The 17,299-nt window shown below is 54.4% G+C and overlaps 1 protein-coding gene across 1 annotated transcript in view; it reads left to right on the forward strand.

The window, feature by feature from the left end:
- Positions 1 to 6,915: 6,915 nt before the first annotated feature.
- LOC123854786 (heparan sulfate glucosamine 3-O-sulfotransferase 3B1) overlaps positions 6,916 to 17,299 on the forward strand; it is a 39,537-nt gene continuing 29,153 nt past the window's right edge. Inside the window, exon 1 of the mRNA XM_064582189.1 lies at positions 6,916 to 7,948. Coding sequence (XP_064438259.1) covers positions 7,395 to 7,948 — 554 coding nt within the window. The 5' untranslated portion in view covers positions 6,916 to 7,394. The remainder of the gene's footprint in view (positions 7,949 to 17,299) is intronic.

Raw genomic sequence — 17,299 nt, forward strand, 5'->3', positions numbered from 1 at the left:
CAACGGCACTCCCTCATAAACATCTGGTACACTCGTCCTTTCCTTGCTACATATTATCAGCCGATACCCTTGAAGAGCATGAGCTCAGGGAGAAAAACTAGACAATGAAGGTATGCCAATAAACAGTTAAAAAAAATTGGATATGCCAAATAAAACATAGAGAGTGACTGAGATAAAGTACGCAGGAGATGTGTTGAATTGCAGAATGGATACTATCAAAGAATGAACTAGCAAAAATCTATGCCAGTAGAAAGTAGAACAAGTATAAAATTCTAAGTGGAAAAAAAAATGTGTAACTCAAGAATTTTATACCCAGACACATTTTTTTCTTCAAGTCTAAAAAGGCAATGGATAGACATTCTCAAGGTGTCAAAAGTACTGCATCCATGAACATTTTCAAAACAACATCAACAATAGCTATTTACTCCATGAGTTCCAATCAGCTGTAACATGTATAAAAAATGAAGCTCTCACTGGGACACCTGGGTGGCTCAGTTGGTTAAGCGTCCAACTGTTGGTTTCCACTTGGGTCGTGATCTCATGGGTTGTGGGATTGAGCCTTGCATCAGGTTCCACCCTCAGCATGGAGTCTGCCGGAAGATTCTCTCCCTCTGCCTCTCCCCCCCATGCTCTCCCTCTCTCTCTAAAATAAATAAATAAATCTTTTAAAAAAAATGAAGCTTTCAGATTTCTTGGCTCCATTGTGTCACATAAAAATAAAATGAAAAGCAGACAATTTATGGAATTGCAGTTAAGTGTCAAATTATCAACCTTGGCAAAGTAAAATAAAGTATACATTAGTTAACTTTTTTTTAAGTTACAGGGATGAAAACAAGTATAAGTGTGCTAAGTCACTCATGTTTCAAAGCAAGGAGTGAATAAATAAATCTCGTCTCTATAAATAAAACACATTGTTAAAAAAAATGACTCCAAATGTATGCGTTTTTTCTTAACTTTAGAGGTGCCTTTTAGGAAACCATAGTCCCAGGGATAAAGAAACATTTATTACTTCAATAATTCCTTACTTTTAAATAGAAGTTATCTATAGTTAGCATTTTAAAACACACAAACACAAAAATGGATATGGATTGATCCCCCATATTTTGGCAGAACGTGACTATTTCGTGCCATTAAACAAACAAACAAACAAACAAAGGCAGGGTAATATATACTTATATTTGCATAAAATATTTAGCAAAGGTGTGGCCTCTGGAGAGCGTGACTTGGGGTTTGGGGTCAGAGAGTCATACCTGATTTTGCATTCCTTACAAATCTGATTTTTTCAGTGTTTGTATAAATGTTTCCATCATTTAAAAAAAAGAAGAAACTAGCATAATAATGAAGGCATACCACCTGAGAAAGTAGAAACTGTACATGTGTTTGGCTTTGAAGAAGAGCAAAAAACTAGGAATGTGTCTGGATGCTGATGTGAACCATAGCATAGGAAGGGAGGGACACAGGTTGGGTTCTGCCGGGTTGTGTATAGTACATTTTTGAGGGAGTACTCTTGGGACCAATGCCTGTAGAAGAAAGGTGCGGTGTCCTTTGCTGACCCCACACGTGGCTCTGGAGCTCAGATTGCCCTCCGGAGGTGTCTGGGTTGGCTGGGACGAGCACGTCTCTACCCCTGCACCCGTCACTGGATGGTGTCCACCCTGGGAAGAAGTGGGATGTTCAGCTAGCTTCTCTCTACCGCAGTTGTCTGCAGTCCCAGAAGGGTCCACGGCACACCAGCAGCTGGGGCAGAGTGTCCTTCACTGAGAGGGCCTTCGGGGTCCCATCAGTGAAGACCACAAGGGAGGCTGATGCCTCGGGCAAGGGGATGGGAAAGAGACATCCTTGAGGCAGGAACGGCTGAGATCCAGAGCAGTAGTGGGGTACCTCTGTGCCCCGCTCGCCTGCAGCTTCCTCCTTTGTGACAAGAGGCAAGAAGGGGGTTGGGGTGGGTGTTGGTCAGTGTGGAGGTTTGGTGGAGAGACGATGTAGGCAGTCCCCCATTAGCATCAATGTTCTCAAAGAAGGTGGGAGAAATGCTGTCTCTTGGCAAAGTGGGCCTCCTGGAGACACTTAGGAGAGTTGCAGATGCCTGTAATGCGACCGTAGTATGTTTGCGGAGAGAAAATCCAGCAGGTCCAGTCACCTCCGTGGCAAGATTTCCTCCAGCAACTCAGCGGCTCCGGCCAGAAACCTTGAAGACCGGATTGGCCTTGGAAGATTTCCATAGCCAGGAGAGTACACCGGAGGAAGAGAGGGACGCAAGGCATTTGCAGAAGAGCACAACGACAGACAGTGGAACCGGGGCTCAGAAGGGTTGTGTAACTTTCTCAAAGTCGCAGAGCCAGTAAATGGTTGGGAACCAGATTGGGGAAAGCGGCGCAGCTCTGGTGTATGGTATCCGGGCGCCTGGCAGGAAAGACAGGACACACTCCCGACTGGGTAATTTGAGGGGCCTGTAATAAAAGGACTACATACAAAGATGCTGGAGGAGGCGAGAATACACCGGGACAGCACTGTGCCTGGGCCCCCTAGTAGGCGATGGGGACAGCCGTGCTAGGACCTGGTGACAGCATGGCTGTGTGGAGAGGGCCTCCCCGTGACTTCCCGGGAGGGAAGCAGCCAGGCTCTGATGGCCCCGCCAAGAGGGAGCCGGGGCACGAGTACCTCTGCCTCAGTTTCCCCACCATCCCTGCCCCAGCGTCCCCCCAGAGGACAAGGGAACCTCCAGGCTCGGAGCAAGGTGCGTTGCAGAATCAGCACACAACCTCGACTCCCCAGGACACAGGTCACCGAACCAGTCTGGGGGTCCACCTTCTTTTAGCTGTAAGATAAGAGCCATCACCGTCTGTGATTTGCAGAGGGCTCTTCCTGCACGCGGGCGCTTTACTGCGATGACCCGCCGCCTGGCAATCACCCCAGCGGCGGCCGCTGGCTCCCACCGAGGCTGGGCCAGTTCGCGCTCCCCTAGGCGCAGTGGGAGCGCCGCGCTGGGAAGCGCTTCCTTCCTCCGGCGAAGCCCTCCAGCCTCTCTTACCGGGAATTTCGAACCCCGCCTCCGCCTGGCCGAGCGGCTGTCGCAGGGCTGGGCAGGTGCCCGCCTCTGGCAGGTAGCTCCCCGCGGGCAGAGCCGCGCCGTCCACCCGCGGAGGAGAGGGGGGTGCCGCGGCCTCCTAGACACCCGGAGACTTGGGAGGCCACCGAAGCTCCTGGGCGCGCCAGGAGGCGCCGCGGAAGCCCAAGCGGAGGGGAAAGGAGACTTTCCCGAGGGCCCGGGTGACCCGCGGGCCGCGGCGGCCGCCGATCTCCGCCTCCCGCCACGCGGCGGCTGTCAGAGCGCCCCCTGGCGGGCGGGCATTGGAGGCGCGGCCGCCGCTGGAGGAGGAGGAAAGGAGCTTGCAGCTGCGAAGCCCCGGGAGGCCGCCTTGCTGCGGTGCGGGGGTGGGGGTGGGGGTGGGGGAGGGGAGGATCGGGGGGGGGGGCACGGGGAGGCCGGGGAGGGGAGGAAGGTCCGGGTTCCGGTGCCGGCCCCGCAGGGAGCAGCTGCGGGCGCCTCCCTTCCCGAGGCCAGAAGCAGAGAAACTTCAGGCGGAAAGCACCGCGGCGATCTGTTGGCTCAAGTCCTCCCTCTTTTACCGATGGGGAATTTTAGGGCCCGGGAATGACACGTCTGGGTCACCTGGCTGGCCGTTGGCAGCAGGGCCCGGGGGAAAAAGGACAAGGGGCTGACCCCCCGAGGCGGCCTTGTCCTTTTGGGGCCAGGTTAGAACCCTCGGAGGCCCCAGGTGAGCCCCCCATTAGGTAATCCCAAACAAACCAACCAAAATAAAACATGAACCATGCCAGGGTGCTCAAATTGAACTCGCTCCTTTCCAGGTTTTCCGAATGCAAACATTCTGAATAATTTGACCAAAGGCAATCCTTTCTCCAGTTGTGGGTGGCGGCGATTTGCTGCTGGCCTGGCTCGTGCGTGGGCGCCCCCTCCCTCCCCCCCGCCCAGCACTGCTAAGCAATGTTTAAGGACAGGAGCTGAAACTGGGTTCACGGTCAGCTTCGCCACTAGCTCTGAGCAGGGGTGAGACTCGGGTTCCGCGTCTGCAGAATGGGAGCGTGGGAGAGCCGGCGTTGGCCCAGGGCAGAGCCTGTAGCGGTAGGCAGGCATGGGGGTTTCGGGGCGCATTCCGAGCCCAGTGGACCGACCAGCCAAGTGGACGGAAGGGCCAAGACGTCGGGTCACAGCCCAGGCGCTGCTCAGGCCGCAGAAGACCCGCCGACCTCGCGCGGCTGGGAGCGCCGAAAACTCCCCCATTGTTCTGGTGGGGGCTGAACGCGCGCCGGGTGGACGCGGGCGGCCACTTGGCTCTGGGGTGCTCAGCTCTGCGGAACACTCCGGGCAATTTCCGATGCCCACTCCCTCTCCTTTCACCACCGGAAGAAGAGCCCTAAATATATCCGGCGGCTTGGATTTGTAATCCTCGACTTTCCTTTTACACTGGGCTTCTCTAGCCCTCAGGACAGAGACCGTTTTTATTAGGAGTATCAAAATCCTTAAAAAAAAAAACAACCCACACACAAAACTGTAAGATTCACACCCATCCAGGCCTGAAGTTTGCCACACAGGGAGCTACAATTCGCCCGAACACACGAATCATAAACCACTACCACCTTCTCCCCCCAAATCTTCAAAAGTCAGCAAATCCATAGCCCCCTCAATAATAATAATTTATTAAAGACACACCCTTTGGAGACACCATTTCCCTCCTCCATTTCTAAAATAAAGGGTCGGGCCAATGCTCAGAAACGCATTCTCGTGTTTTCTAAGTTTAAATAAGTTAACAATTAGCTGATGAAATTTAAAATTAAGGGCGAATAAGTCACTTCTGCAGAACAAATACAACATCCCAGGGACAGGGGTAAAGAAAAGCTGGGAAGAAATCCCCCCCTGCGAACAGAAAAGCAGCAGGAGAATCCTCTACCGAGATGATTTCCCCCTGAGCAGTTTTGTAGGAAGCTGTCTTGCGCGCAAGGTAGTTGCAAAGAGGTGGCGCGGGGCACAGCCGGGACGCGTCGGTCCCACGGTGGCCTCGGGGTTATCTGAACCCTCTCGGGTCATCGCTGTCTCTCCGGTACATTTTCGAACCGGAGGCTGGCTTTTTCAGTGTGCTCCGGACAGAGGGGAACCCGCCCCGGGGTAGGGCTGCGGGGACTCGGGACACTTGGAGGCATTTACTGAGGGAGCCGAGGCTGGTCTCGGACGAGGGCTCAGGTCGGTTCCGCCGCGCACGCTTGCGCAGGCAGTGAACTGCGGCGTGGGCGGCAGCTCTCGGTGAGTCACCCCAGGGGGCGACACTCAGCCCCGGGGGCCCCGCTGGGGTCGGAATCGGAAGGAACGTTCTGTCCCGGAAAGGCGCGAAGCCGAGCGTTGGCGGCCGGCTGGCCCCGCCGGAGCGGGGTTGCAGGCGCGCAAAACTTTCGGGACACTACCGGGGTGAACGTGAGCATCCCGAGCTGCCCAGCTGCAAACGTGCGAACGCCGGGGCAAGAGTGCGGCGGCGTGAGGCACCGGGCGAGGGGTTCCGCCGCGAGGGATTACCGCTCCACCGAAGCTTGGCTCCCCCGCCCCGAGGGTCCCTTTGCAGGAAACTGGGGAGAGCAACTAACACTGGATTTTGTCTTAAGTAAGTGCAACTCAGTGATCGATTTGCTCCAAGTTGACTTTGACTTAAAAAGAAAAACATCGGTGGGAAAGAAACACCACCTGATAGTGTAACAGGTCAGCAAACCGAACTGTCTCTTCAATGAAGGCGAATGGAATGTTGGCTTTAATACGGATTCAGGGAAAGGGGAAGAGAGAACATTGTCTTAAACCTGACGTCCCCAACAAACTCATATCCGGACAAAACTTTCTTTTTTTTTTTTAAAGATTTTATTTATTTATTTGAGAGAGAGAGAACACCTGAGAGGGGATAGGGTCAGAGGGAGAAGCAGACCCCCCGCCGAGCAGGGAGCCCGATGCGGGACTCGATCCCGGGGCTCCAGGATCATGACCTGAGCCGAAGGCAGTCGCTTAACCGACTGAGCCACCCAGGCGCCCCCGGACAAAACTTTCTACACGTGACTTTCACACTCCCTTTTCGACCACGGGAAACTTCCTACCAGACTGTCTCTCACAGTTCATTTCTTCCTTCGCTCCCCCGACCTCTCCCGGCGGTTTGGGAAGGTAGGGAAGATTTTTCCCCGAAGACAGTTTACACCAATCTCAGTTAACCCACGGCCCGAAAGAGATCAACCCCTGGCAAAGAATAAGAAGGGAAAACTTTTTTTAAAAAGTTGACAGCCATTTACAGACTTTCCACTTAAACTTCCTAGACCGGTGCCTGTCCCGGAAGCCCCCCCACTCCACCCCGCTTCCGAGTCCCCGGCGTGGGATGGTCGGGTCTGGGGGCTGCAGGCATCTCTGGCCTGACTCGCGCTCCTCCAACCCCCTTCCTTCCTACTGCACAACGCGCGCACACACACACACACACACACACACACCACGAGCCCGCCAGCGAAACATCTGGATCTGGACTCGAGTCCCGACACAAGGGCAACGACACGCCAAGGCTGGCTCCTGGGGAGCGAGTGCGGAGACGCGCGCGGCAGCGGGAGCGCACCCCAGCACCGCTTGGCGGGGTCGGGCCTCTCCCAACGCTCCGTCAATCCAGCATCCTTCCGACCATCTGCTCCTGTCACCAGCCCCTGGCTCCGCCCCCCCGGGTCCGCCCCGTATCCCGCAGCCAATAGCAACCTCCGACCTCTCTCCACCGCCCCAAACCCTTTCCACACCCCCACGTTCCGGGAGCCGGTTGGCTGCTGAACGCTCGGCGAAGCGCCTGTAGTCGCAGGGCGCTCCGGGTTTCTGGTAGGTGGAGCGACCCGTCACTCCGGAGGGCTGGGCCCGCCCACCCCACCTCGGTCTCGGGCTCTCTTCCTGCGCAGTTCTTCGCAGCCTCCGCGGGGAAGTGCCGGGGCAGCTCCCTGGGCTCAGTTGGCAGGAGCGCGAGAAGGCAGCCCCGGCGAGCGGCCGTGCGCACCGTCTGGAGTGAGCAGGGAGCGGGAGTGCGTTGTTCTCTTGCCCGAGCAGGAGCAGCTCCTGGGCCAGCAGTGGCCGCCACCCCGACTTTCGTTCCCGTTGAGGCTCCTCCCGGGCAACATGTCAAAAGCCGCCACCACTACAGCTGCCGCCGCCACCTGGGGAAGAGCAGCGGCGGCGGCGGCGGCGGCTGCGGGCGCGCGGGGGCAATAAGCCGAACGACCCGGGCGTCCCGCGGGCCAGGGAACCCTCTCCGCGCTCACAGCTCCGGCGGGCCCCGCGCCATGTGCTGAGCCATGTCCCTCGCCGCGCCCCCGGGCTGCGCATGGGGCAGCGCCTGAGCGGCGGCCGATCCTGCCTCGATGTCCCCGGCCGGCTCCTGCCGCAGCCGCCGCCGTCCCCGCCACCGGTGAGGAGGAAGCTCGCGCTGCTCTTCGCCATGCTCTGCATCTGGCTCTACATGTTCCTGTATTCGTGCGCCGGCTCGTGCGCCGCCGCGCCGGGGCTGCTGCTGCTGGGCTCGGGGTCCCGCGCCGCCCACGCCCCGCCAGCCCTGGCTCCGGGTCCCGATGGGACTGCCCCCAGGCTGCCGTTGCAGGCGGCGCCGGCCACCCCGCTGGCTGCGGGCAAGGAGCCGGCCGAGGGCGCCGCGAGCCAGGAGGAGCAGAGTCCCGAGACGCCGGACTCCCCCAGCTCCATCTCCAGCTTCTTCAGTGGGTCCGGGAGCAAGCAGCTGCCGCAGGCCATCATCATCGGCGTGAAGAAGGGCGGCACGCGGGCTCTGCTGGAGTTCCTGCGCGTGCACCCCGACGTGCGCGCCGTGGGCGCCGAGCCCCACTTCTTCGACCGCAGCTACGACAAGGGCCTCGCCTGGTACCGGTGAGTTTCCCTACCGGGGCCAGGGCCAAGGGCCGGGGCGGCAGCCGCGATCAAGAGCGGCAGAAGAGGGAGACGTGGCATGTGCTGGGGAAGTGACAGCGGTACAGCCCCGACCACCGGGGGCGGGAGGGGCAGACAGAGGAATAACCCGCGGCGCCCAGAATCCCGCCCCAGCGTGGTACGGGTTGCGCGGGGCTCCGCTCTCTCCACAACGCGTAGAAACTTCTCGAGGAGCTCTGGAGGCTCCGTGGCTCGCGGTGCCCCTAGAATTAAAGAAGGGGACTAGCGATTGGGGTGGCGCCCAGGGAAGCGCGCAGCCTCTAACTGTGGCCGTTTCGCAAACGAATCGATCCAGTGTTGCTCGTAGCTTAGTTTTTCCTTTCGGAGCCCGGGACGTTCTGCGCCCAGCCGGTCACGGTCTCCGCCCTAGACCAACTTCTGGAGCAGCTTCTGCTCCCCAGATGGGGATGGGGATGGGGGTGGGAGAGACGGCGTCTGTAAACTTTTTTTCCAACAGTCCTACTCCGTGCTGGAACCCGAAGAGGGTCAGACCCGCTTGGCGGGCGGGCAGCTTGGGCTCGCCTGGCAGACGGGCAGACGGGCCGACGGGCGGGCGGCGCGGAGCGTGGAGCGGTGCTGGTCCCTATCGGGCAAAGGCGCGCACTGCAGCGGGCGGGAGCGGCGCGCGGCTTTGAAGGCTCCCGGGCGCCTCAGGCTCAGCTCGCTGGTTTCCGCCTCCTGGGCCCGGGTGCCGGCAGAGCGCGGGCAGGGACCCGGTCTCCGCCGACCCTGTACACGTCGGGGCGCCAGGAATGTAAGGGGTTCATTGATTGACAAATGTGCGTTGCCCCGATCGGGGCTTCCGGAAACTCGGTTTTCGGGTCGGGCTGTGGGTCGGGCTCCAAAGGGGCAGCGGCCCTCGGGGTCATAATCACGACCCCTGCCCAACGCTTCCCAAAGCTACCGGTCTTTGGGGTGAGCTTCTGGGTTGACCGAGCTTCCGGTGAGGCGCGGGTGGGCAGGGGGTCCAGATTCCGGCCTTCGGAAACTTCGTCGGCACCCAGGGGCCCCAGCCACCGGCCCCCACCCGTTCTCTCTGGTCATCAACCCCCAACCCTCACAAGTATGCCTCCATCAAGTCCCCGGCAGGCACCTTCCAGGCCCGAGATGCTCGGGACTTCGGAAAACAAAAGGGGAAAGTCGAACCGAACCCCGTCCGCTGCTCCCATCCCCCCTTCTCGGCCCCGGGAGAGAGAAAAGGGGGGCTGAGCCAGCGGATTAAAAATCGCTCTCTTCCCAGCCTCGCCCTCCCCCTCCCTTTTGTCCTTAATGTTTTTCTTATTGTCAGGAGTTGCCCAAGTCTCGAGGCTTAGCCAGCCGTGACAGTCACGCTTCCCAACGTTCGCGGGCCGTGGACACCGGCTGTTAAGAATGGGGGCTCCGGAGTCCCACGTCTGGATTCGCGTCCCGGCTCTGGCGGCCCGCTGGTGGCGCCGAGCCTCAGTGCTCCCATCGGTGCAGTGGGGATCCTGTGGTTCCCACCGGGCGCGGAGGAGTGCGCCGGTGCGCTCGGGTGCCCGGCTGGCACGTGGGGGCACGTGGGGGCCTCTCCGATTGTTACCAGGGGGCCACCGAGTGCATTGTTGTTACTCCTTCTCCTCCTCCTCCTGGGGGCCCGGGCTATAACGAGCGCCCTTCCAGGGGGAACCCACCAGGGGCCGGAGGCAGCTCGGGATTTTCGCAGATCAAACTAGGGGCTGGGTTGGGAGGAACTGGCAGGAAAAGCGCTGAATCCGTCAAGGCAGGAGGTCGTAGAGCACCTGGGGCAGGCTGTGGAAATCCCCACAGGAAGATTCACGAAGGCTCTTAGGCGGCCGCGCTCCACCTGCCACGTTCCTTTCGATTGACTCAAAACTGCTGAAGAAAGGACGAAGCCGCACTGAAAGCCTCGCCGCGCGCCCGCCGCGGGGAGCGCAGCCGGGGAGCCTCGGGCGGGACCGGGCGCCCGCGGGCCGCGTTGCGAGCGGCTGCGCCGGGCCCCGGCACTGCGGGGAGGCGGGAGGTTCGTCGTCTTCCCTAGCGGTCCCCCTAAACGGAGGGGCCGGACCGACGGGGCCAGGAGCCCCAGGGCCGGCGGCGCTCGCCCCGCGAGTGAGCGGGGTGGCGGGAGGGGCAAACTAGAGACCCCGCAGCTCGCCCCCCGCGCCGCGATCCGGGGCTGCACTTAGCGGCGCCCGGCGGGACCGCAGGCTTGGTGGATGTTTTTCGGCAAGGGAAAAAAAAAAAAAAGGTCTTCCAAAAATGCCATCTGCTTACTTAATTTTTTAATTGATTTAGAATATTCTGGATGTCTGGGCCAACGTGTGGACTCAATTATTTTGCAGGCAGCCGCTTTAACTTTAAACAGACCCCACCGGGAGGAGACGCCTGTCCCAGAACGCTTTTCCTAAAATCCGGTGACCGGGGAGCATCGCTCGCCCTGGCTGGAGCTCTCTGGGCTCAGCCCGAGCCTAGCTGCTCGCGGGGAGGTGCGTGTGCCTTTGTAGCTCCCGCTGCGTCCGCACGGTCAGGCCGCAGACTGGAGGCGAGTATAAATAATTATTAACCGGAGAGCGTTGCAGTTCGGAAACGTGGTTAAAAACCGAACCCGAACAGAGGAGAGGGGGGGAGACATTCTGGAGCCATTAAGAAACTACGGGCACGGGTGGTTGAATCCGACAGGCAGGCTGGCAATCTGCAGGAGAACGAGGGCTTGGCTGAGTCTGTGCAAGTCGTTAATGGGTTTAATCCGCTGATACACAGTCTTCCTAGTGGCCTAACCAGTAAACCCAGGGCCTGGGCACATTTGCATGAATCTTAGAATTGGATCGCAGCTCTTTCCACTTTGCGTCGTGAGACATGATCGGCCCGAAAGGGAGGGATCGTGGTGGGATCGGAGCCTCCCAGGGTGGCGACACGGAGCTGACCTTGCCACCCGTCGGAAATCAGGCGCTTTTCGGCTGCTTTACTTGCTACAAAAATCGAAAGTGCTAGTAGGTGTGCTTCCTCTGCCCGGGACCCGAGTTTGTTTTAGTCTGGGATTAAGACTCTTGTGGTTTGTTTTTTGTTTTTTTTTGTTTTCCCCCCAGTTCATTATCCAGCTCGCTTTTTCTCTCTCTGATCAGGCCTCCCAAACTTAACAGGTGTTTAAAGGACCCCCACGGAGTGGCTCATCAGGACTTCTGGTGAATCTAGCCCTTACCTTCTGTGTCATGGTTGTGAAGGTGTTTGAGAAATAGGGGGGCAGTGGTTCAGGAGACCCTCACATATGCCAAGCCTGGAGAAAGCACCCACCCCCTACATTTAGGCTCTGACTATGGGTCTAACCTTTGAATTTAAAAAGAAATACGTACTTTCTTTAATCAGTTTCTCTTCTTGATTTGGCTCAAGTGTGGTAGAGTTTCATGAATTTTAATGACCCCAGTTTGGGGATTAAGTTAGGCAAATACTGTGTGATTCTTGGTTTTTTGTATAGAGAAATACGCCTTGGACAGGACAGTGACAGAACTCCTTCCCCCACCTTGGCTCTTTCCATTTTTGGTTGTACAAAATAAGCTGACACTTCAATGCTGTGGCCACATTAAAAAAAAAGTATAGTGTGTGGGTGGTTTAATAATGTTGATAGCTAACACTTACTGAATGTTTTCCCTGTGTGCCAGGCACTGTTTCAAGTTTTACAGGATTAGCAAATTTAATCCTCATTACAATCCTGTGAAGTAGGTACTTTTACAGGCGAAGAAACACAGGCACAGAGAGGTTAAGCAGCCGGCCCAAGGTCTCACAGCCAGAAAGTGGCAAAGGCTGATACAGCCACCCAGGCAGTCCTGATCCAGAGGTCACCCTGTGCTGTGCGCTTAAAGTGACCCAAGCATGATGTTGGCCACATATGATGAGTTCAAAACTGGGTTTGCTTTGAAAGAGTTTGCGTTTCTCTGCTGCATAGGACGGTCAGAGTCCATGGAGTCATTAAAATGACAAAAATATCACTCAAATATACAGGCGGAGAAAACATAGGGAGTGTCCCTAGTGAGAGCAGATTTATTCTTTTCCATTTGCCTTTTTTAAGGCTGGGAGGTGTTTGGGAGGACATAGGGTTAAAGAAGATGTTACAGAACTTCTTGGAATGAATTTATTCATTAAAAAAAAAAAAATACAGTGCCCAAATCCACACTGAAAACTTGTACTCATTAACCAGAAGACAGCTACAACTAACACTTTGAGCAGATTTCTTTAGAAGTAGATTCTAAAACCCAGTCACTTCAGAAATCTCTCTCTTGAAAGCCATTAGCTGAAAGTAGCAACTTTTCCTGCATTTTCAATTTAACAAATGCTGAGAAAACTAATTTCTCCCCTATTTTCCTCGACTGGTTCTGTGAAAACCTGGTGGCAAGGACTGCTTCTGTCTTCGCCGAGGGAAATTTAAGATCCGATCTGATTGGAGATAATCCTTTTTGAAGTAATTTGCACTTTCTCAGTCCTGGAGTTTAAACCAAATATGCAACTCACTTAAAGCTGCTGGGTGAAGATCAAAAAATCTACATTTATATGCAACAATTTGAAATACAAACCATCATGTTACAAAGCTGTCAAGATTTATTAGCAAGACAGTGTAGCATGTGTTGAACTCTGGTTTTAATTAGGCATCTAAATTAGACCATAAAATGGTTGATTAATCTTTTACAAGTTGAGGGGAAAATATAACATAAATTAACCTAATCATAAGTGTTTTCCCAGATGCTCTCAGTTAATAAAATAGTCAATATCTAATAGCAACCTATTTGTTTTAGATAAATAAAAGGCTTAAATGTATGAATTAAATTACGCTTAGCTTCCGAGTGATATGGCATTCATGAACAGGTCTCTAAAAAATTAGCCTATGTCTTAAAAAATATTTATTGACATAAGATACTATAATTAGGAATTAAATGTTAACTAAACTAGCTTTTGCCTTTTTAAAGGAACCATGGGTATTAAAAACTTACAATTTAACACAGACTAATACTTGTAAAGACATTTTCCCAGCTAAAGTTGTATTGTTTGTGATTTTTTAAGTGCTCTGTCACAGCTGTTTTTCTAGTTTGGTGTTTTGTTTTTGTTTGAAGAAAAACTTTCTGAGATCTAGAAAAATCAGTATGTCACAAAACCTCATTCCAAATAACGTATGTTGGTTTACATTTTTGTTAAAACATGTTGTTAGGAGATAAGGTTTTCTGACTACAGAAGTTGACCCTTTTAATCGCAAAAATTATTTAGAATTAAAAGCGCACCAGGAATTAAAAAAAAACAACACAACCCACCAGCCAGCTAGTGTTATGAATCAGGAAAGTGGCATTTATTTCGAGCTTCAGAACTGAAGTACGTGACCAAGATTGCTTGCTCTATCAGTAGTTTCTCAATACTTTATGTCCTCACTCTTTGAACATGGAAGTGAAGTTGATTGACAGAAACACAAAATGTCTACTCCAAAGGCAGAGCATAAGGAGCATTTCTTTTGCTGTGAATAGAGTTAGTTTCCAAATAGGGCGCTACCTCTCTCATTTAACAGTGGGTGATTTCAGACAGTAAGGGAAATTTCAGTCCTAGGCTGTTGGGATAGTCAGGAATCCCAGCAAAATGAATTCCCCAAGTATGTGGCATATTTTCAAGGGTAATGAATACAATATGCTGCCTACCTCAAATGAAAACATTTACCATGACCGAAAAGAAATGAGATACTGCTATCTTTGAAAGCTACTTGTAAGTAGAGCATGAAGCTTTTCCTAATATTTAAAACATTACCTTGCTAGAAATCTCCTATTGCTGTCAAACTCTACCAACATAAAACTAACACCAAATAAAACTGATGTTCGCGCATATCGATGTTTTCTTTTCCTGAATTTAGACTTGGGGAAAAGTTGAATGTGAGGAGCAATGACCAGCCTGATAACATGATAATAATTTTAATTATTGCAACCGAGAGGCTATATGTTAAGATCCTGCTAATGCTAATTAAATCCCCCATTGATTTTCTTTGCACGTAGGTAAGAGTTAATTTCCTTTATATCGAGATCTTAAATTCTTTAGGTATTTTTGCGACTTGAAATATTAAAAATAGCTGAAGTTACTGAGTCATTCAAAAACTTCACCTCATTGCATCATGGGTGAAACGTGTAAATAGCAACGCTGTGCAGAGTTTGTTCGCCTCGCAGAGAGAGCTGCCTTTACAAACTGTGACTGTGGATCTGGTTAGGGACTACCAGAGGGGAATTTGTTTTCTCCTCGCATTATAAAGCTATGTATGAAAAACAAAGAAAAAAAAAAGTACGTATGTACATACGTATATTCACTGTGACTTTAAGTTGATAACATTTGTTAGGGAACAGATAAGCTCTTGGGATAAAATCCTTTTCTTCTCAATGTAGCAAATGTGTTAAAAATAAGACTCTGCTTTAACATCCAGTTGGTTGTATTTCAGCCCAGGCTAGCCTGCTGCCAAGGGATCAGTACTTTTAAACACTTTTGACTAGAGTGTGAATGATCCCATGTGCGTTCACCAAGCATCCTGGGGGCTTGGGGGCGTAGGATTCAGAATCCCCGTCCCCCTTCCTCCTCCCCCTCCCCCAAGCTCCGTCCCACGCTTCTCAACATGGTTACACTTGCTCAGAAGCCCATACAATGCTGAAAGATTGTTCCGGGCAGTGTGAAGCTTGGGGCAACAAATGGGAGAATGGGGGAAAAAAAAGGGGGGGGGGGAAGACAAGTGAGAAGCAGCAGATTTCCAACGCACGCTCTTGACTGAATGGCTGAGGGGCAGGAGGAAGGGTCTGGTGACAGAAGCGTCCAACATGTCCCCACACATGCGGGGACATGTGTCCGTGCCCTTCGGGGACACAGAGGAGCGCTCGCCTGGACCTGGCGCCCGGGAAGGTGGCCGACCGCGCGGCCACGGGCAGAGAAAATGGCTCCGCGGCTGGGATCGGTCAGCACGGTGCCGGGGTCGCGCGGGATCACCTCCTCGGGTCCCCGACCGCTGAGCCCCGGAGCCAGATGGCGGAGCTTCTCGGGGCGGGGCCGACCGCCGGCTGCAGCCACGTGACCAGCCCGAGCGCCGCGCTCCGGCCTCACCTGTTGGGTCCGGCCTGGCCGAGCGGCCCGCGCCCGCCGGGGGGAGGGGGCGGTGACGGCGTGCCCCGGCCCCGCGCTGATTGGTCCGAGCGGTTTCCAGGAGGCCAGTGGCGTTCCGCCTGCGCGACGGCCCCGCCCAGAAGGGGCTGGCGGAGCCGGGGCGGGCGGGCTTTCCCGGCTGCCCGGCAGCCCTCGCGGGGAGTCAGGCTGGGTCCTGAGCTGAGCGGCCCCGGCCGATGTGTGTGCTTCCTCCGGTCTTCCCCCCCCGCCCTCTCTGAACCCTCCTGCACAATTTTCCCCTGCCTTCTGGAGGGGAGGTGTGTCTCCTCGAAATGTTTGCCTCCGTCGGGTAGAGCTGGGGGGCAGAGGCGGCCTCGCCTTCCCCGAATCCCTGGCTTGTTGGGGCGCGGGCTGCAATGAGTGAATTCTTAGAAGCGGGCGAGGAAACCGTCTTTTAAGGGGCCCGGGGGGAGGGAGAGATGGCTCGCGAGGAAGTGAGTCGGTGGAGTCAGTTTTCAGCCAACACGTGTTTTCTCTTTCTTCCCCGCTCCTCACCATTTTCTCTCTGCGCGGGGGAGGCATTCTGTGATGCTCGGTTCACCCACTTCTGTGATGGGTGCCTGGAATGCGAGTCCGCGGATTCGGTGGACACCCCCAAACTAGCTTGAGTTCCAATGAATGGGGCCCGTTAAGTGACAGGATGGAGACAAAAAGGGGGAAAGACCCCCGGTGGGGAGGAGAGGAGGGAAAGGAAAGGGCAAATCACTCTCGGGACCCCCTTCTGATGCCTGAATCTCTGCTGGACGGGGACCAGGTGGCTCGCCACCCCCACTCCCACCTGCCCCCAACACTTTCCCGCTGCTCCCCACGTGCCCCTCGAGGGCGCGCGCCCTCCTTCCCGCAGGACCCCCCACTTCGTGCCCTCAGTCCAGCAGCTGCCCCCTACCCACAGGGGGTTGGAATGGCTCCTCTTGGGCAGCCCCGGAGCGCCCTTCTGCTCCCCCAGCCTGCAGGTGGGCACTCACAAGCTTACCCTTCTCCAGTGCAGTGGAAGGTGATTAAAAAGCCTCCTGTCAGGATGCACCGTGCACTGGGATGTCTGTTGTGGGTTTGGATGAGACACCTTTTTTGGGGGGGGGGGGGGTTTGCAGAGGTACAGGAGATGACCTGTATTAAAAAGGCCTGGAGCTCATATAGGACAATGCTCTTTGCTGCAGGAGAGAGTTGGAAGAAATTCAGGATTTGGGCCTTATGTCCATTAAAGTAGTCTCCCCCTTGGGAGAAGACACACTAAGACAATTAGAGAACAGTCTTTCACCTCCAGATCACTACCTTCCCCCAGCTGAAAGGCCTCTCCCTCCCCCTGCTTGCTTCTAAGGCTGGAAGCTAGTCCTGGCTCAGCCCAGCCCTTGTGCTGTGCCTGGGGTCCCTGGTGCCCTCCAGGCTGATTGTTAGAGAGTCTCCAGACACTTAGCATATGCTTGTGCTGCCAGTTAACACAGATACGCAAAGAAGGAAACATCCTGTTCCCAGCCCTGAGCTTTTATCGAAGCCCCAAGTGGGTGCACGGGGTGTGTGTGGGAGGGGTGGGCACAGAGAATAGGGTAGGGGAGCTGATCACTACTTTGTTACTGACTTGAAACACTCAAACGGAGCACGTGAAAGGTGACCTACCATTTTAATTCTTTTTTTCTGCAGTCAGTGAATAATACCCTCTTATAAATCATGCTGACCTATTTTTTTTCGCTCACCTAACAAGGATTTATTGAGCACTTATTTAAATATATATCTGTATATATAGACGTTATCTTTTAAAAAACAGTTTTAGGACACAGCAAAATGGAGCAAAAAGACAGTTGCCCGTTCGCCCTGTCCTCACACATGCCCAGCCTCCCCCACGGTCACGGGCAGCACCCCAGTGGTCCGTTTGTTACCACTGATGAACTTACATGACCCAGCATCATCACCCAAAGCCGGTAGCTTACGCTGGGACTTGCAGAGTTTACAACATGGCTTTTGATGTCGAACATGTCATGGTTTTTGACAAATGTCTAATGACATGCATCGGTCTTTATAATATCCTACAGAATAACACCACTGCCCTAAAAAAAAAAAAAAAAAAAGCCCTGTTCGAGCACTGATTTTTATCAAGTGCTATGCCAGGCAGCAGCTGAAGTACTCAGGAAGCACAAGAGACACGAACTTGTC

The sequence above is a fragment of the Mirounga angustirostris genome, unplaced genomic scaffold (genome assembly GCF_029215605.1).
Source record: "Mirounga angustirostris isolate CCGP_5_RB_7025 unplaced genomic scaffold, mMirAng1.0.hap1 SCAF_17, whole genome shotgun sequence".
Lineage (NCBI taxonomy): Eukaryota > Metazoa > Chordata > Mammalia > Carnivora > Phocidae > Mirounga > Mirounga angustirostris.